This window comes from Limulus polyphemus, unplaced genomic scaffold (genome assembly GCF_000517525.1).
Source record: "Limulus polyphemus unplaced genomic scaffold, Limulus_polyphemus-2.1.2 Scaffold2667, whole genome shotgun sequence".
NCBI classification, from domain to species: domain Eukaryota; kingdom Metazoa; phylum Arthropoda; class Merostomata; order Xiphosura; family Limulidae; genus Limulus; species Limulus polyphemus.
Genome location: NW_013668277.1, coordinates 126019 through 147478, shown reverse-complemented (window position 1 = coordinate 147478; position 21460 = coordinate 126019). Strand labels below are relative to the sequence as shown.

Here is a 21460-nt window from a genome sequence, read left to right as displayed (position 1 = left end):
TCTCACTTGACCAACGATGTTTTTGAATATCACTGCAGAATAAGTACGTAGCATCTTTTTTTTTAATATTTCCTATGTTTGTGTGGGAATGTAGAAGATGATTGTGCAATGATTATATGACAGATTACAGTACTTGACTAACGTCGTGCTTGAATGAGATTATACAGTTATTACTGAACATTTTTGTCTTGGCTAATCATTGTTTGTGTGTGATTCTTCAATAACTACACAACATTCTTCCATGAATAATTCTGTGCTTAAATGCGACTTTCCAATAATTTTATAACATTGTTAATTGGTTAATACTGTGTTTGAGTGTTGCTGTACAATAATTGTATAACATTATTTATTGACTAATTCTGTGTTTGCATGTGACTGTATAATAATTCTAAAACAATATTCCTTGTTTGAATGTGGTTGTCCAATAATTTTATAACATTTTTCACTGACTAACGCTTGTTTGAATGTAACTGCTATATTATTATGTGGCTATAGAACAATTACATAATATATTCTTCCTTGACAAATGCTTATTTGAATGTGACTGTAGAATAATTATATAACATTCTTCCTTGACTAACGCTGTATTTGAATTTTGCTGTAGAACAATTATATAAAGTTTTTGCCTGATCAACTTAGTGTTTGAATGTGATCTTCTAACCTATATAAAAGCAAGTGTGTGTCACGTAACTCAACGTCGCGCTTGAGTTCTCGAAATAGGACGAGTATTAAAAGCTAAAATGCATTTATCCAGATAGAATAGTTCGATTACTCTCTGTCAATTACGATTTTAGTGACGGGGGTGAAAGGGAGCCGTGAGGGGGTGCCGTGAAACATTATAAGTGCAGTGAGTGTTGGTATAATAAGCCTCTAAATTAAGAAACCAACTATTTTTTTTCAATTTTGTTGTCTATACATTTTATTTTATACTTTCAGTACATAGACTAACAGAAATATTAGGTTATAGTTTTGTTGCTAAGCGACATGCCATAAAAGCCATTATTGGAACATAGTGTTACCAAAGCGCACTAGCTTTTCAATACATTAGAAGTTGTTAATCTAACTAATTTTTGCCAATAATTATTCCATGAATACCCAACGAATTCAGTTCATGAATGATCTTCATTTTGATTGGCTCACAGAGGAATTTACCGACGTTTGACTGCTTCGACTGCACTTTCTGTCTCTTTGTTGGTCAAGCTTGATTTCGCAAAATTTATTTCTGTCAGTTAGCTATGAAACGTGAGGTTAGGGTATACTATGGGGTGGGGTTTTAGTACTTGCCCCGTCATTTTTGATAGACTGTACGCTAGTCACTAACTGTAAAAGGCTTATTCTCTTTGTCACTCTGTCGAGAACGCTTTCACGCTCCTTTTTTTGGTAATGCTTAACAATATACATCGTCGCTTAGCAACAAAACTATAACCTGATTGTTCTTAGGCCAACTATGGTGTTTATGTTGAATTCTCAATATTCATGTTGATTTGCTAGAAAGGTTTGTTTTTATTCTTTATTTTTTTATAACTTCAGTAATACAACAGCAAAATAGTTTAATTCATGACATTAATTTATGACATTGATTTGTAGCCAAAAGCAAAATACAACTTACCATAATATTACGTTACGTTTATGTATTAAGTCTAATGCTTAAATTAGATTATAAATAGGCCTACTATTACTGATGTTATAGAGTCAGTGTTTAAAAAGTTTTAAGTGGTGAATAAATGTTAATTAATAAATATTATTTTGGAATTTTAACACATATATTATGTACTTGGCCTTAAAACATTTAGAAAAATAAACGTTTATTACTACCAAATTTGTGTCGGAATGTCCGCACTATGTTTTCTAATTCCTGACCTAGAATATAGTGAAAAGGCTCCTGAGTGTTTTTAAGTCTCCTTGAGAGTGCATATTTCATATTTCTGTATATTTTTTACTATAAATGTGGTAATTTAAGAATTACTTCGAGACTGATGAAATAAGTAAAGAGTTAATCATTCAACAATGGCTTCCCGTCATTTTTGATGGTCTTTTACACTAGTTCTAGTATAATACTTTATCATTTTTTTCTCAACTAATGCTTGTTTGATTGTAACTGTACCGGAAAAATATAACAACATTCGTTGACTAATGTTTGAATGTCACTGTACAATAATTATAAAGCATTGTTCCTTAACAAATTCTTGTTTGCTTGTGACTTTACAATAATTGTTTAACATTCTAACTTGCTTAAATGTAACTATCGAATACTTATATAACATTCTTTCTTGACTAACACTGTGTTTTAAAGTGATTGTAAAATAATTATATAACATTCTTTTTTGAGAAACGCCATGTTTCTATCTAATTGTACTATCATTATGCAACAGCCACCGGAAACCAATAATTATATAACATTCTTCCTTGACTAATGATGTGTTTAAGCCTGACTGTAAAAATAATATATAACATTTTTTCCTGACTTATGCTGTTCATGAGTGATGTTGTAAAATAGTTATATAATATTCTTCCTTAAGTAATGATTGTTTGAAGGTGAATGTAAAATAATTATATAAAACTTTACCTTGATTAACATTGTGTCTTAATATGACTCTAAAATAATTATATAATATTCCTTTTCACTAATTTAAAGATGTCCGTACAGCTATTAAATAAAATTCTTCGTTGATTAAGGCTTGTTTGAATACGATTATACAATAATTATGTAAGTTTCTTCCTTGACCAATGCTTGTTTGAAAATGATTGTAAAATTGTTGTTTATCATTTCTCTTTGACAAATACTTGTTTCAATAAAACTACAGCATAATTGTATAACTTTCTTCCTTGATTAATACTTGTTTGAATCTAAATTTATAGTAAATATATAAATCAGGATGTATAATAATTATATAACATTCTTCCTTCACTAACGTTGTGTTTGAAAATGACTTGCGAATAGCTTTATAAAATACTCCTTGGCTAATGCTTGTTTAAATGTGACTGTACAAAAATCACAACATTTTATACTGACTAGCTCTGTGTGAACATTCAATAATCATATAACATTCTTGCCCAACTAGTACTTCTGTATGCCATGGTACAATAAATACACAACATTCTTCCTTCAAAAATGATGTGTTTTGATATGGCTGTAAAATAATTAAATAACATTCTTCCTTGACTTACGTTATGTTTGAAACTGACTATAGAAAAATTATGCAACAGTTTTTCCTAACCAACGCTGTGTACAAAGATTATTTTATATTTGTTTGTTACGCACAAAACTACACAATGGACTATCCGTGTTCAGCACTCCGTCGATATCAAAACTCGGTTTTTAGAATTATAAGCCGTCAGACTTAATACTTAGCTACAACAGTTATACAGCATTTTTTTCTTGATTAACACCGTGTTTCAATCTGACTGTACAATAAGTATGTAACATTTTTCCTGACTAATGCTGTTTTGAAAGTGACTGTAGGATCTAACACTTTCCTGAGAAGCCCTGTGTTCGAATGCGAAGTAGGATCCATCTATAACATTCTTCCTTGGCTAATGCTTGTTTCAATGTGACAGTACAAAATAATAAATCTTTCTTATTTGAGTAATGCTTGTTTTTATGTGACTTTACAATGATTATATATATCATTCTTCCTTGACTAAAGCTGTTTGGAATAAGTGATTGTATTATAATTACATAACATTCGTGTCTGACTAATGCTTGTCTGAAGATCATTGTACAATGACTACTGAAAAATTCTTCTTTGATTAACGTTGTGTTTGAATCTAAATTAATTACAAAACGTTCTTCCTTGAGTGATGTTGTGTTTGAATGTGACTGTGGAACAATTATTTAACTTTGTTCTTGTGTTTGAATGTGACTGTGGAACAATTATTTAGCTTTGTTCTTGTGTTTGAATGTGACTGTGGAACAATTACTTAACTTTGTTCTTGTGTTTGAATGTGACTGTGGAACAATTATTTAACCTTGTTCTTGTGTTTGAATGTGACTGTGGAACAATTAATTAACTTTGTTCTTGTGTTTGAATGTGACTGTGGAACAATTATTTAACTTTGTTCTTGTGTTTGAATGTGACTGTGGAACAATTAATTAACTTTGTTCTTGTGTTTGAATGTGACTGTGGAACAATTATTTAACTTTGTTCTTGTGTTTGAATGTGACTTTACAATAATTATACAACATTTTTCTCTGATTAACGTGTGCTTGAATGTAACCTCACAATGGTTGTATAACATTGTTTCTTGACGAATCTGTGTTTGAATGTGATTTTACAATAATTATATTGCATTCTTCCATCACTAATGCATGCTTGAATGTGACCGCATAATAATCATGTAACTTTCTTCTACAACTGATACTTGTTTTATTGTCACAATACAATTATTATATAACATTTTTCTTTGATAAATGCTATGGTGGAATGTGACTGTTCAATAAAAATATAACACTTTTCCTCCAATACAGCTGTATTTCAATCTGACGGTATGTTGTATAATAATTATATAATATTCTCCCTTGCCTAACGCCTGTTGTGTGTTTGAGTTTGACTGTACAAGACTTATAAATTGTTTGTTTGTTGTTAAGCATAAATGTAAACAATGGACTCTCTGTGACCTGCTCAACGCGGGTAATGAAACTCGGTTTTTAGCGTTATAAGCCATGAGACTTACCACTGATTCACTAGAGGGCCAATAATTGTATAACTTTCTTTAATGGCAAACTCTATGTTTGTATGTGACTGTATAATAATTACATAAAATTCTTCTATGACTAATGTTTGTTTGAATTATACTTTACAATAATTATATAAAATTTTCCTTTAACTAATAGTTGTTTGTTTGTGACTGTACAATAATTATCTAACATTCGTATTTGACTAATCCTTGTTTGAAGATCAGTGTACAAGAACTATCCTTGAGTAACGCTGTGTTTGAATCTGACTGTACAATAATAATGTTACATTCTTTCCTGATTTGCACTGTATTGAGTGTGATTGTAGAACAATTATGTGACATTCTTCCTTGAGTGATGTTGTGTTTGAATGTAAATGTACGAGAGTTATATAATATTCTATCCTGGCAAATGTTTGTTTGAATATGAATGTAGTATAATTATATAACATTTTTCTTTCACTAATGCTTGTTCGAATTAGATTGTACAGTAATTATATAACATTCTTCCTTTATTAATGTTTGTTTGAATTAGATTGTAAAATAATTAATTAACATTCTTCCTTTATTAACGTTTCTTTGAATTAGATTGTACAATAATTATATAACATTTTCCTTTATTGATGTTTGTTTGAATTAGATTGTACAATAATTATATAACATTTTCCTTTATTAATGTTTGTTTGAATTATATTGTACAATAATTAATTAACGATCTTCCTTGACTAATACAATAATTACATAACATTCTTCCTTTATTAATGTTCATTTGAATATGTGTGTACAATAATTAATTAACAATCTTCCTTTATTAATACTTGTTTTAAAGTGGCTGTAAAATAATTATATAATATTACTTGGCTAATGCTTGTTTGAATGTGACTACACAATAATTATACAACATTTTTCATTAACTATGCATGTTCCAGTGTGACAATACAATAATTATATATCATTCTTCCTTGATTTGTTCTTCTTTGAATGTGTTTGTAGAATTATTGGTACTTGTTGGAACTTGTTCTTTAACTAATGCTGTATTTGAATTTGATTGTACAATAATTGTATTATATTCTCACTTGGGTAATGTTTGTTTGAATGAGATTTTACAAGAATTATATAACATTCTTACTTGACTGATGCTTTCTTCAATTTGGCTATACAATGAGTATATAATATTCTTCCTTTACTAATGGCAGTTTGAATGTTAATGTACAATATTTATATAATATATTTCCATGACTAATGCTTATTTGTTCTACGACTGTACAATATTTTTTTTAAGTATAACGGTACTCAATGAGATAGCTATCTGTACTCTGCCTATACCATGCTAATCTAAACCCCGTTTTTAGCTTTATAAGCCCTGAGACTTACTACTGATAATAATTGTATAAATATTTTTCCTGACTTTCGTTGAATTTGGAAGTGACTGTATTATAATCGTATAATATTTGTATTCGACCAAGGCTTGCTTGAACATTAATGTACAATAACCGTACATTTTTCTTGTTTGACTAACAACGTTTCATCTGATTGTATAATAATTACGTGACATTATTTCCTGATTAACGCTTTGTTTGAGTGTGGGATTACAATGATTATATAGCATTCTTTGTTGATAGTGTTTGTTTTAATGTGACCGTACAATAATTATATAACATTCTTCCTTGGAATATGCTTATTTTGACAGTGACCGAAGTAATTCATGTTTTTATCACATAAACCTGTAGTTATGGGAGTGTTTAATATTAATTTTTTGTCTATTTAAGTCCGTCTAGTGCATAAATACTTTTCTCCAATATAATACTCCAATAAAGATTTGTTTTAACGTTCATTTCAAAATTCGACATGGAGGTAACAGTAGTGTGGATAAGGCTAACACCGCCAGTTGGTATTCTATACATCTAATACCTTGGAAGAAGTTAGTTCTGTAAGGAATAATATTTGCATGTCGTATATCTGTTTCACTTAGGAACAAAATTATTAAGACCAATGTAACTAGCATTTCGTAATTGATGAATTGCATAGACAATGGGTTCGGGGCGCTTCTGAGAGGATAGCGTTAGATTACGCTGAATAATAAATACGTTGCATGTTGTAAAACGCAGCTTTTTCTATCCATGATGCTTTATTTACGGAATCGAAGTTACTTGTTGTTGTCGTTTATGTTTTCAATATGGTGCCGTCACGTTCCAATGTATTATAATTCTCACGTAAGATTAGATTTTTTTAGGTACAACCTGCAAGAGGAACTTAACTTAGTGTGATTATGGTAGTTGCATCATAAAGTGACTCATTTACGTTGAATGTTAACTGTAAATTGACAAACCTCTAGAATCAGTAGCTCTTTTTCGACAGCGGCCATAAGAGGAGGATAAACTCTCCCCGGATACAATCGCTCACGGACACCGGCATGTTCTTCTAGTTTTATGAGGAGGATAAACTCTCCCCGGATACAATTGCTTACGAACAACGGCATGTTATTCTAGTTTTAAGAGGAGGATGAACTCCCCCCGGATACAATCGCTCACGGACATCGGCATGTTCCTCTAGTTTTTCTCTCAGCTAGAAAAGGAATATCGCTAGGTCTATATAACCGGAGCTATTAAACTCTCTTACCCAAGCAGTGTATTTTGTAAGGAATAATATAATACTCAACAAAGAAAAATGTTACAATTACTCTTATTTCAGATGAACGTTTATTTCTGTTTATTTTGTATATATGTAGCAGGAAGTAATTATAAGTCCAGTTTCTCCAAAGTTGGGATTGATTACTTGCGAATGAAACGACCATTTTCCACCCTTTTCTCATCCGTCTTTTTGAAAAATTAGATTAGCTTTGAATCATATATATGAATGTATTTTACTGGATTGTGATTAGCACTAATAATGAAAGTTCCACATTTGTTCACAGTCAACAATGTAGTATTTGTTGTTATCAAATATCAAGCTAATCAGCTTTAAAAATTAAGCTTTTTAATTCTACATACAGATTTAATTAAACTCAACAACGTATAATGCGAAACGTTAGATTGGACTTTTTAAGTGTAATTTAATTTTTTTACTCCCCGGTGACCTGTTATAGTAAAATGGTTAACTTAGGTAACGTTTTATTTACAATTCATTAATCTCTGGCAACGTGTTATAGCATTTCTTAATCTTTGATGATAGGTGATACACAATTTTTAATCCCCGATGACAAGTTATACACGATATTTAATTCAAGGTGACGTGTTACTTAAATTATTCTTAACTTTTTATAACATTTATATGAAATGTCGTATTTCTGGCGATGTGTTATATAAATTTCTGTAACTCCTAGCAAAGTGTTACATAAAATATTTTATCCTCTGGTGATGTGTTATGCAAAATTTCTCAACCTTCGTGACAAGTTATATAAAAGTTTTTAATCTCTGGCAACATATTATATAATTTTTTTAACGTCTGACAACGTGAGGTACAAAATTTAACCAATGGCGACAAGTTATTTAAAAGTTTTTAATCTCTGGCAACGTGTTATATAATATCTCTTAACCTCTAGTGACGTATTATATAAAATTTCTTAACCTCTAGCGACGTATTATATAAAATTTCTTTAGCTCTGGTGGCGTGTTATCTAAACTTGTTAACCTCTAGTGATGTGTTGTATAAACTTTCTTAACCTATGGCGACGTGTTATATAAAATTTCTTAACCTCTAGCGACATGTTATATAAAATTCCTTAACCTCTAATGACGTATTATATAAAATTTCTTTAGCTCTGGTGGCGTGTTATCTAAACTTCTTAACCTTTAGTGATGTGTTGTATAAACTTTCTTAACCTATGGCGACGTGTTAAACAAACTTTTTAACTTCTGGTAACGTGTTTGTAGGATCTAGACCAACAACATGAAAGAAAAATCGAAAAACGCAGCCAGGTCAAGGAGGGAAAAGGAGAACGCTGAGTTCTTGGAATTGGCCAAGATGCTTCCTCTGCCTGCAGCTATTACAAACCAGCTGGACAAGGCGTCAATTATAAGACTGACCACTTCCTACTTAAAGATGAGAGCTTTGTTTCCTGACGGTAAGAACCAGTGAATGTCATTACTAGGGTTTCAATATAGTTCACATAACTCGCACTGTTAAAATTTCAAGGGAAAACATTCATTTTCTTTGGCATGATGAATCTGTTGCTAGGAAAGGGTTTTCACACCAGAAGAGCAGTGACAGCGGTTCAATTTATCTGTTGATAGAGTTCCAGTAACACTATAATTGATGATAACTACTTTGTTTATCCATTAATAGAACCCCGGAATAAGAATGATTAATTGTAATTACGTGATTTATCTATCAACAGATTTCTAGTACGAGAACAAATAGTGACAGTAGCTCAATTTGTTTTTTTCAGAGAATCCCAATTCAGAAACAGTTGGGACAGGGGTTTAATATCTTATTAACAGATTCGTTGCACAAGAGCAATAACGATCAGTAAATAATGGGAGAATGGCAGTTCTTGAATTTTCTGTTAATAAAATCCAATTATAGGCAGAATTAGTTATTGTAGTTTAATAGGTTACGAGCTTGATTTTCCAGGATAATTAAGGTAATTACTTAGTAGTTGTCTTTAAACAGAATCCAACAGAAGAATAAGCAATGTATTGTATTGTGGCTTCTTAAAGGATCTTGATATGATATAAAAATCAATGAGAATGAATTAATTTTACAATTCGTAAAGTCCTATTTAATTAACATACTTTTTGTAAAAGCCCAGTATAACGAAACAATATTTTGCAATGAACCAACTGCTAGTAGAAAACCCGAACAAGGAAGATCCATGATTAATTTTTCCATGTAATATTCTACTGTACTAAGACGATTCATTATAATTAATTAACTGGTAGTAAAACTCTCCTGAACCAGGAAAATCCATCGTTGAATTTCCATGTAGGATTCCACTGTACCAAGACGATCATTTAGAATTAATTAACTACTAGTAGAATTCTTGAACTATAAAAATCCACGTTTAACTTCTTCATGAAGGTGTCCATTGTATCAAACTATTCATTATAATAAATTAACTGCTAGTAGAACTTTTGAATCAGGAAAATCCATCGTTGACCTTTTCGTGTAGGATTTCACTGTACCAAGAAGATCAGTTAGAATTAACTAACTACTAGTAGAATTCTTGAACTATAAAAATCCACGTTTAACTTCTTCATGAAGGTGTCCATTGTATCAAACTATTCATTATAATAAATTAACTGCTAGTAGAACTTTTGAATCAGAAAAATCCATCGTTGACTTTCTCGTGTAGGATTTCACTGTACCAAGAAGATATTTTAGAATTAATTAACTGGTAGTAAAACTCTCCTGAACCAGGAAAATCCATCGTTGAATTTCCATGTAGGATTCCACTGTACCAAGACGATCAATTAGAATTAATTAACTACTAGTAGAATTCTTGAACTACAAAAATCCACGTTTAACTTCTTCATGAAGGTGTCCATTGTATCAAACTATTCATTATAATAAATTAACTGCTAGTAGAACTTTTGAATCAGGAAAATCCATCGTTGACTTTTTTCGTGTAGGATTTCACTGTACCAAGAAGATATTTTAGAATTAATTAACTGCTAGAAGAATTCTTGAACCAGAAAAATCCATGTTTAACTTCTCCGTGTAGGATTCCATTGTACAAAGATGATCCATTAGATTTCCGAATTATAAAAGTCCTGTTTAACTTACTTTTTTTGACAGTAAATTAAAACTATTTAGCTGCCATTAGATTTAGTGTTTCCCCAGTATATGAAAAGTTATCTTATAGAACTGTTAATTATATTATTATCGCAACTTATGGTTCTTATGGCAAGATTTTCAGCAGTGAACTTTAATAACATTTCAGAAATATCTTACAACTCTCGCTCTGCAGTGGTTGGTAAAAGATACTATCTCGGATTCCGTCTTTTTGAGTCAGAAGAAACCTTTCAGATGTTAGTAACGAATATTCTTTTTTGTCTAGAATCAAAGTACAAATAAACTCTGTCGCCGATTCTTTGCTACATACGGACGCTCAGTTTAGAAGCACCGAAATTTCGTTGGCGAAATGTAGGAAGCCTACAAACGCGGTTTCTTTTACCAGATCAAAGGCAATTTTACAAACGCTAGTGCTCTATACAAACCGAATAAAAAACGATGTATATAAAAGCACAAACAATGACGCACGTGCTTGTCTGAAATCGTCAATGAATGACTCTGTTACTGGCAAAATGAGACTAGGATCAAACCTTGACACTGCCTCTCTTTACGAACAACCCGCAGCGACAGTTCTAGGGCCGAAAGGTCGAGTAATTCAAGTAATGTCGAATGCCGAGGAAATTGGCTTCGTTTAGCGAGAGCCCGAGTTAGAGCACGCCCCAGGTTGACGCTGGGACTAGCGGACTGGTGCGTACGGACAAAGCAGCTGTACGGGATACACGCCAGAGAAGATTGAAGTCTATGATACAAAACAGAAAGGCCACTAAAAACGTTCAGATTCGCTAAGAATATAGATTTATCACCCCCCCCCCAGGTAATAATGATTTATAATCAGATAAAAATGTAGATTCAGAAAAAGAAATGGCGTACATATTGCTATGTTTAGTATGGTTTGTTCTCTATAAATTTCATTGAAGTTTATCACCATTCAGATCGTTGTGAAGATATTATCATGTTGATTATGTGAAGAGACTGGATCATGCTGGTAGAAGCTCATGCGGGACTATTGCTTTAAATATAGATAGTGGTTTACTGTCTCTTTACACAGAATTTACGAACACAATACTTAAGTTGAAGTTTATATAGTCTGGTTTCATGTTTATTTTGAGTAAACTTGGTTTAATAGACGTTCTATTTTTCTTTCTTTTCCTACCTTTATTTTTTATTCCAAGAATTAGAGACACACGCTTTAGGATATATGCATTTAAAACTTTCCGAAATGCACGTTCAATTATTCACAATCCCTGGACTATAAAATTGAATACCCTAAAATAAAAAAGATATCGATAACCTTCTTCAAGCCGAGTTTCAACTAATCTCAAGCGTATGTTTTAACCTTCATTCATCTCCAGTACATTACCACAAGAATTTAGGTTTAAAACATCTCCAAAAGTGGAGTTACGTGAGACATTCTTAAAGTTAACATTTTAGTGTTCTCTTTTTTCATGGTGTTAAACCTTCTCCTTAGATAATACTATAACCTAGTAGATACCTTTCTATAGTGGATATGTTAAAAATATTTTCCTTGACTTATGCTTGACTCAATGTGACTGTACAATTAATCATATAACATTCACCCTTGATTATCAATTCCCCATAACTGTAGATACATTTCTAAAAGTATATATTTTAGTATCCTACTTTAATAGCGTTAAACGTTCTTCCTTAACACTTTTCCACACCTAGAGATATATATATTTCTAAAGTGCATAATTCAGTGTATATACATATTTAAAATGTATACTTCAGTGTCCTACTTTTCATAGCGTTAAACATTATTGCTTAACAGTTTCTATATCTATAGAAACATTTTTTAAATGTTTATTTGAGTGTCATACTTTTAACGGCGTTAAACGTTCTTGTTTAATAGTTCGATATACTTGTAGATATCTTTCTAAAGTTCTTGCTTAACAGTTTCCTATATCAGTAGATATATTTCTGAAGTGTGTATATTAGTGTCCTACATTTCATAGCGTTAAACGTTCTTGCTTATCAGTTTTATATACCTGTAAATACATTTCTAAAGTGTATAATTTAGTCTCCTAATTTTCATTGCGTTAAACGTTCTTTCTTAACAGTTCTTTCTAAAGTATGTATTTTAGACTTCTTCCTTGACTTATGCTTGTTTGAATGTGAATGTATAATCAATTATATAAGATTCTTCCTTTATCAATAATTGTGTATACCTGTAGATACATTTCTAAAGTGTATATTTTACAGTCGCATTATTCACGGCCTTTCTAGTTCTTGCTTAAGAGTCTTCTATGCCTGTAAACATATTTCTTATGTGTATGTTTTAGTGTTCTGCTTTTCATGGTGTTAAACATTTTTACTTAACAGTTTTATATATGTACACTAACATTTCTAACGTGTATATCTTAGTGTCCTACTTCTGATGGGGTTAAATGTTCCTGCTTAAAAGTTTTCTGTAACTGTAGATACATTTCTGAGGTGTATATTTTAATGTCCTAATTTTCGTGGCGTTAAACCTTCTTTCCTAACAGTTCTATGTAGGTTTATAAAGTGTATATCTTAGGGTTCTTCCTTGACTTATGCTTGTTTGAATGTGACTGTACATAACATTCTTCCTTGATCAGAAATTGGATATACTTGTAGATACATTTTTAGAGTGTATATTTTATTGTACCAATATTCAGCCCCCCAGTGGCGGACTTACAACGCTAGAATCCGGGTTTCGATACGCGTGGTGGGGAGAGCACAGATAGCCCATTGTGTAGCTTTTTGCTTAATTACAAACAATACAGTACAATACCAATATTCAACTGGTTTAACGTTCTTACTTAACAGTTTTCTATCATTGTAGGTACATTTTAAAATTGTATATCTAAGTGTCCTGCTTTTCATGGTGTTAAACGTTCTCACTTAACGGTTTTCTAAACCTGAAGATGAATTTCTAATGTGTAGGTTTTAATGTTATTGTTTTCATGGCGTTAAAAGTTCTGCTTAATTGTTTTCTACACCTATAGGTATATTTCTAAAATGTATATTTTAATGTCCCTCTTTTCCTGGCGTTTTATGTTTTTGATTAACAGTTTTCTATTTCTATAGATTTATTTCTAAGTTTATATCTTAGTATCCTAATTTTCTTGGCGTTAAACATTCTTGTTTAATAGTTTACCATACCTGTACATACATTTATAAAGTGAATATTTACTGTCCTACTTTTAATGGGGTTAAATGTTCCTGCTTAACAGTTTTTCTATCCCTATATATTTATTTATAATGTGTGTATATATAAAGTGTCCTACTTTTAATGGAGTTAAATCTACCTAAAGTCTAAATTTTACGGTTCTGTTATAGTTTTCTGTATCTTGACTGAAATATAAAATGTAAATTTATTTATGCCCGAAATAAGACCTTCCTGAACTTAATTCTATATTTAAGTTGTTGTACACGGAGTTAAACATTTCCAAAGTTTTAACTTTATTGTTTTATATACTTAGACTCAAGCTTTCTTGATGTCTGTACATTTCAGTGTTCTCTATTCCTTGTTGAATTTTAGACGATAGTGTTGTCTGTAAGTGGTATTCTTTCTTCCTGATTTTGATATTAATTTTTTTTATACATAGCATAGTTCAGTATTCCTGAATTACTGATTTCATTATTCACTGCAGATAAGTTAATCCTTCGCTCTGCCTAAAATAATTAGTTACTTGTACCTGGAGCTAAATATTTATGGAATCAAGGTTTCACAGCTCTGTACAGCTGGATCTAAGCTTTTTCAGGGTTAAGGTTTAATAGTTCTTTATGTCTGGAGTTAAAGGTTCCTAAAGTTTGTATGTTAGTATTTGCTATGTATTGAGGGAAATTTCCTAAAAGTCCAAATTTAACAGTTATCTTAAGTGAAATATTCTTCAGTGTTCTCTATATGTAAAGCGTGCTCGACTGTACATCTAAGGTTCCTTGGTTCGCGTCCCCCTTACCGATGGAAAAACAGTCAAATTCCACTAATCGGTTTGACAAGAGTAACCCTAGAGTTGACAGTGAGTGGTTTTGATTAGCATGCTTATCCCTATTCTATCACTTGAAAATAAGGAAGTATCCCTCGTATAGCTTTGCTGCGCGAAATCAAACAAATCTAAAGATAAACTTTGCTGAATTCAATAATTGACTATTCTGTGTTAAACATTCCCTGTAATAATAATAATAAGATAAAGCCACACAATTTTCTTAAAATTACGGAAAATATACCGTTTTTTCTAAGCTAGGGATCTCTTTGTAAAAAGTTCTTGAAAAGTGTTGTAGAACTTTTCCTTAGTTTCACTAATATTTTTAAAGAGTTCCCGAAGTCTAGATTTTATTGTTCTTTATATCTGAAGTTACACTTTCCTGCACTCTGTATTCAACAAGTTTCCTATACCAGGAGTTAACCTTCATCAAGTACATATTTGATTGTTCTTTATGCCTAGTGTTCAACCTTCCTAAGGTATAAACATATCTGTTTTATAGACTGATGTTAAACCTTCATCGAGTCTAAATTTATCAGTTATCTGTACTTGAAATTAAACCTCCTCGAAGTCTAAAGTTTGGTATTTCTATACATGAAGTTTAATTTTATTAAGTAAAGACTTAACTGCTCTATACACGTGAAGTTATACGTCTTTGAAGTCTAGAATTTAGTGTTGTCCATATCTGGAGCTAAGCCTTTCTGAGGTCTAGATTTTATTTTTCTTGATACTGGAGTTAAGCATTTATAAGGTATTGTTATACCTGGTGTAAAACTTTTATGTGAAGCCTAGAATTTAGTGTTTTCTGTGGATTATGTTAAACATTTGCTGAATTTTGGAATTAAGCGTTTTCTATAAGTGGTGTGTGTTACATTTCTAAAGCTTGGATTTTAATGGCTCTACACCTAGAGAGGCTAACCTTTCTGGTCTAACTGTGGGTTTTCGTCCGTTGTTGAAGTTAAGCCTTTTCTGAATATTTGAAGATAGTGTCATAAATTTAAATAAATAAATAAATAAAAATATATTGAATAAGATATTTCTGAATTCCATACTTCATTTTCTCTGTTATTGGAGTTTAAATTTTATAGTTGTGTAAAGCTGCAGATAAATTCCAGTTTTAGCTGTCACTACACTTGATGTTAAGTATTTACATATTTTGGGTTTAATTGTTCTATACGCCTGAAGTTAATTTCTTTTTTTGTATACGTAGGGATAAAACTTACCCAATGTTAGATTTAAATGTGTTCTACACCTGGAGATAAACGTTTTTTTAAACAAAGATTTTTCACTATTCCTCAAGTAAAGCCTTCCAAAGGCCTATATTTACCTGTTTTCTATAGTTGTATTTAAATCTTCCTCAAGCTTAGATTAAAAAAGGATTTTGTATCTAGTCTTAAACCCTCCTCAAGGGTTGATTTTAGTGGTATCTAAACCTATAGAGTTAAACACTCCTGAAGTAAAGATTTAAACGGTCACGTACTTAAAGTTAAACCTTTTTTAAGTAAATATTCAACTTGTTACTATATTTGAAGTTAAACTTTTCTAAAGCGTAGATTGTAATGTTCTCTGTGCTTGGTTTTACAACTTTCTAAAGTCTAACTTTTAGTATTCTCAATATATGGAGAATATATTTAACTGTTATACGTTTCTGGAGTTAATTGTTTATGAAGTAATATTTTAGTGGTTTCTACTCCTTTGAGTTAAACCTTCGTGAAGTCAAGATTTAATAAATTACCATACTTTGAACTAAACCTTCCTCAAGTCTAGATTCTAGTGTTTTCTATACCTGGAGTTAAGCTTTCTTAAACTGAATGTTTAACGGTAATCTGTACCTGAAATTAACCTATACATTTAATATTTCTCTTTTTGATGGCTAGATTTTATTGTTCTCTATACCTGTAATTAAATTTTTTTGAAGTTTATGTATTAATTTTATGTATACTTGGAGTTAAACCTTCCTGAAATCAATATCTAATTATGTTCTATACTTGGAGTTAAACGTTCTTGAACTATTAAGCTATTAAACTATTAAACGTAGTAAAAATCTTGATTTAGTTAAGCTATTCTAGAGTACAATTGGAATAGGATATTTCGTAAATTCTGGATTTAAATGTTTTTATACCTGGGTATAATCGTCTTTACACTTTTCTTCGTACCTAAAGTCTAGATATAATCAATACCTTTCTTAAAAGTTACTTTTATATTTGTCTTGAAAAACAATTTCTGCTTGGTGGAAACAATTAGTTTTTCACCTAGGAGTGCACTTTAGTTATTACAGAATACATGTACTTGGCCCTATACTTACCTCTTCTTACAACCTGAAGTCTAGCAATTAGACGTTACGTATGCCCCAACACCACACTTGCACCAGTCAAGAACTCTAAAATTATTCTACTTCCAATGCCGAATTTAGTTCGTTGTGACACAAGAGATAGAATTTATCTCCTTACATAAGTTTCGAGTGCATTTAAATGATTCCAGATACCTCTAGTTTTGAATTAGCATATTAAGCCGAGTCATTTGTGTATTTTTGTAAGTGTCTAGTTCAGTGACGACGACAAAGGATGGGAAAGTTCAGATTTATGCTCCTACTTCAACATCGCCGTCAAGCTGAACAAGGCTATCCTGCTGGGTTTTAGGGTCACTGCTTAGGTGACAATTGAATATCTCCATGGGTTGCTGGAGTTCATCAATGACGCCCCCTGGAGCATATAGAAAGACCTCCACAAAGTAAAGTTGTGGAAAACGAATAAGGGTGGTTGCTTATTCATCAGATCGAGAGGTTTAGGGGTTGGTATATTCCTACATTCGTAAAGTACTGTAAAACGTCGTTTGATTTGTTTTTATAACTTTTATCACATGCGTAAAAAATATTTTATTTCACATTTATTAGTTAAATAGACGTGCACCAGTTGTCATGTAACAGTGAATATAGATATAAAGAATATAAGTCGAAAAGTACTTCATATGGCATTAGTCTGGGTATATCAACCAGTTGTACGGAAAGCTAGCCAAATAATTAGATAAAAAAAGTAGATGAATAAAGTGACAGATATATATAATATAACTTAATCTGGTAGTCATTTCAGTACTTGTAAACCCCGATCACGAAAGAAAAACATTTGTATTGTACATTTTGATTCTAATTAACCACTCTAGGGGTCGCTGATGTGAGAACAAGAGATTGAATAGATTTTTACATTTTCCTTTGAGAGACCTGATGCTGAGAGGGTACATTGTTCTGATAATAAAGACCGTTCTCACACTGCTTGTAAAGCACTCCAATTATTTAACACACGTGCAGGAGGAGGAACATTAGATATGGACGTTAGAATTATCATTAAATATCTGCTCTTAACAATGATGGCGAACTGGTTCGGATGCTAATGAAAGAAATAAACTTTAGTGTATGTATTTTTCAAGACATGTTTTACTAATTATTATATTGATTTAGAAAGAACAAATATTTTCGACTAATTTGAGCTATTCTACAATGGAGATAAGCAGTGTGTTCTTTCTGATTAGGATATATGTATGATATACAGTCATGTACGATTTGTAGGATGTGATATAAACCTTTACAGTTAAATAAGAAGATAACTTTCCAACAACGTACAAGATCCTTTGACAGTTTCATGTATGACACATTACACAACGAATATCAAAGAACTCCCGGCGGTACAGCGGCAAGTCTGAAGGTTTTTAATTCTAAAAAATCGGGCTTATATATACCCATCGTATAGCTTTGTGCTTAAGAACAAACAAACAAACAAACGAATCTCACAGAATTCATCAGCTAGAAGACGGATTATAGAAACAAAAAACGAACCTACAATAGTTTAGTAATTAGAATATAAATATTCGAAATACAGTACAATTAACCTTAAAGTATTTAGTAGAAATAAAAGGAAATGAACTATAGAAACAATATTTAATAGATGTTGTACAATGCAAGGTACCTATAGTGATTAAGAGGACAGTGTTAAACAAAGCAAATGATATAAAGTAACAGAACAATGTTAGACTAACAGAGGAATAAAAGTTATTGTTTAAACACTGAAAGCTGGCGAAATATAAGAAACCAATAAGCCTAAACTTTGTGATGAAATCATATTGATTTCAGATTTCTTTTTTCTACATTTATCTTAATTCGTCCATTTCGGATTTCAAATCATAAGCGTATAAAAATAACATTCCAGATCTGTCTTTTTTCTCCCACAAGTCACAGCTTATCATCCAATCCAAAGGACGAGCTGTGATATTAAACGAAAGGCTTCTTAGGCAGAGACTTGTGAGAGATAAAATATAGATCTGAAGTGCTATTTTCACATGCTCTGATTTTGAATCCAAAATGGAGAAATTAAGAGGAATGTGAAAAAACAACAATAACAAAACATTTGCAATTAACGTGATTTTTATCACAAAGATTAGGCCTATTGGTTTCCAATGTTTCGCCAGCTTTCGGCGTTTAAACCATAATTTTTAAAATACTATACTGCATATATATATATATATATCAGTAACGTTTCAGAGAAACTTTTATTTCTCATTCTTCAGCCCAACTGACGAGTTATGGCACTGAACAAAAAAACCTCTTGGACGATAACTTGTGAGAAACAAAAACTAGATTTTCATTTTCATACGCCTTTGATTTTGAATCCGAAATGAACAAATTAAGAATAGTGTGAAAAGAAAAACGTCTGCATTTAACGTGTCACATTTATCATAAATTCTACAGCGATAAATCTGAAGGCTTATAATGCTAAAACTCGGGCTTCAATAGCCGTGGTGGGCAAAGCACAAATAGCCCATTGTATAACTTTGTGCTTAACTACAAAGAAATAAAACTAAATAATGTAGACAAAGAACACTGTTCAACAAAGAAAAATAGACTTACAGAGCACTGTTAAACAAAGAAAAGAAAATATAGGCCAACCGTATATTTTTATACAAAGTTAAGGTTAAAGACCAACAGTATAATATTAAAAATAAACTTACAGAACAAATATTATAGAGTCACAAGGCACTGTTAAACGAGTTAAAATATATATTTACAAACACTGCTAAGTAAATGCGTGTATTAACTGTATTCTTAATTTTGCTATTCAATTTTTAGAAGACAAAGATCTTGCTCAACTTAAAACGAATTTGAGCAAGTAAACTTAACAACAATCTTGATTCATATGTGATTCTATATCCGTGTGGAAAAGGTAATATTTTATGTATCTAGTCACCTTTACCTTCACTGTTAGAAAAATTTAGCATTGTTAAACCTGCATATAACAACGACCTTCTACAGTTGTTTTGCTACCTCTATTTATATAGTTTTGAAAACATGTGTTTTATGATGATTTTTTTGTAATCCATACACCTCTTGTAAAAAAGAAGTTTAATGTGAATGAATGGAGAGCTCAAAACATTATTATAAAATCCCCTAAACAGGGTAAGAATAACTAATAAAAAACACGCTTCATCAAAAACGTCCTAAATCAACATTTGAATATAAGAAAGTATAAATTATTTATCGTTGGTTTTTTTTAGAATACAAACACAAGATTTACGTTTCACGAGAAGATGTAGGTTTACAAACTAACGTTTGGAACGTAAATAGTAAACTCAGCGCCAAACACCTACATATTTTCAAATCATTTGTATCATTCGTATCTGGAGCATCTCTGCATTGGTGTGAAAACCTTTCTAAGCGAATAAAAATATACGATTGATTTTAATTTTATTGAGCTTTTCAAAATAAACCCAATTATCTGAAGTAAATAAGTCGATTATAAAATCGATCACGTTGTCTGTTCTTAATTTTGATCAATGTGTCTTTTTTCTATCATTTGACATTTACTTGTTTTCATATTTTTACTGATATCGCTTTTATGTAGTACTTGTATGAAATGAAAATGGCAATGAATGATAAAAGAAGTTTCATTTATAGTAAAAACCATAAAAAAACACACGTACAACATAATAAAGTAAACCTTCTATCTTACAACAAACCAATTCGACTGCTACACTAGATTTTAAATGTTCATAACATCACCTGGATCTTGTTCTTCATGGCGGAGTAAAAAAAAATCATGATCATAATATAATAGTTATATATATATACTATATTTATAGTGAATTTATAGAGGGCGCTGAAAAGGATTAGCTACAAAGAATTTGCGATACGTGATAAAAGGGACTAAACGTGACAAACGTGACCCCTGCTCTAAATGGTAGAAAATTTGGGAGAAATGTTAGCACGTTTGCACGTACAAGGAAAAGGAAGATAGGGTGGATGCTAGATTGAGAACTGTTAGTTTACGATAGGAGAAGAAAGTGGGAAGGTCTCGTTCTCTGTGTATATGCGAGTACATTGTGATGTGAGGATTGTATGCTGATAAAATAGTGTGTCGCTGATCAACATAAACTTTGTTAATTGAATGTATAACGAGTTGTCTACTGGTGAAACAATATGACAGTTTACTGATTCACGTAATTGTCTACTCGTCATTGTTCTGTGTTATCTAAGTTGTTTCGTGGATTGTCTACTGACTAAATAACGCGAAGGTTTTCAATTATTTATGTAATGACAGAGACCAAGGCCTGTGGTCAATGTGTTATATTACAGTTATTTATTGAGTTGTCAGCTGACGAAACGCCGGTTGTTGATGACCACTAAAAAATAGTGCGATGAAAGACACGCGAATAAGGCTCTGGTTTTGTAGATGCTTGTGTTTGAAAATGTTTGCTGGTGTACTCTACAGGTCACGTGGAAGTGTTGGCGTAAAACAGCACGTACGTAATAAAAGTTATTTTCTATTTGCTGATATAATTTTGTCAAAGATGAAGAACTTGTTGCAAGATAGCATACGAGTAGTGCCATCTTCTGTCTGGTAACAAATTGAGCGAGTCATGTGAGACACTACGATAGTATGTAACTATAGCCATCTGTCTGCTAACAAACTGCGTGAATCGCATGAAACACTAAGGTAGTGTTGAATTCAAATTCGGTGACGAGGAACCCACTTTGAGACTAATAATGGCTGGAGACCGCTTGAATGGGTAATGAACCTTAATATATATTTAACATAACA

The 21460-nt window shown here is 31.5% G+C and overlaps 1 protein-coding gene across 1 annotated transcript in view; it reads left to right on the top strand.

Moving 5' to 3' along the window:
- The first annotated feature begins 8562 nt into the window (after positions 1 to 8562).
- Positions 8563 to 21460, top strand: part of LOC106467572 — a 35955-nt gene continuing 23057 nt past the window's right edge. Inside the window, exon 1 of the mRNA XM_022395769.1 lies at positions 8563 to 8737. Within this exon, the coding sequence (XP_022251477.1) occupies positions 8563 to 8737 (175 nt within the window). The remainder of the gene's footprint in view (positions 8738 to 21460) is intronic.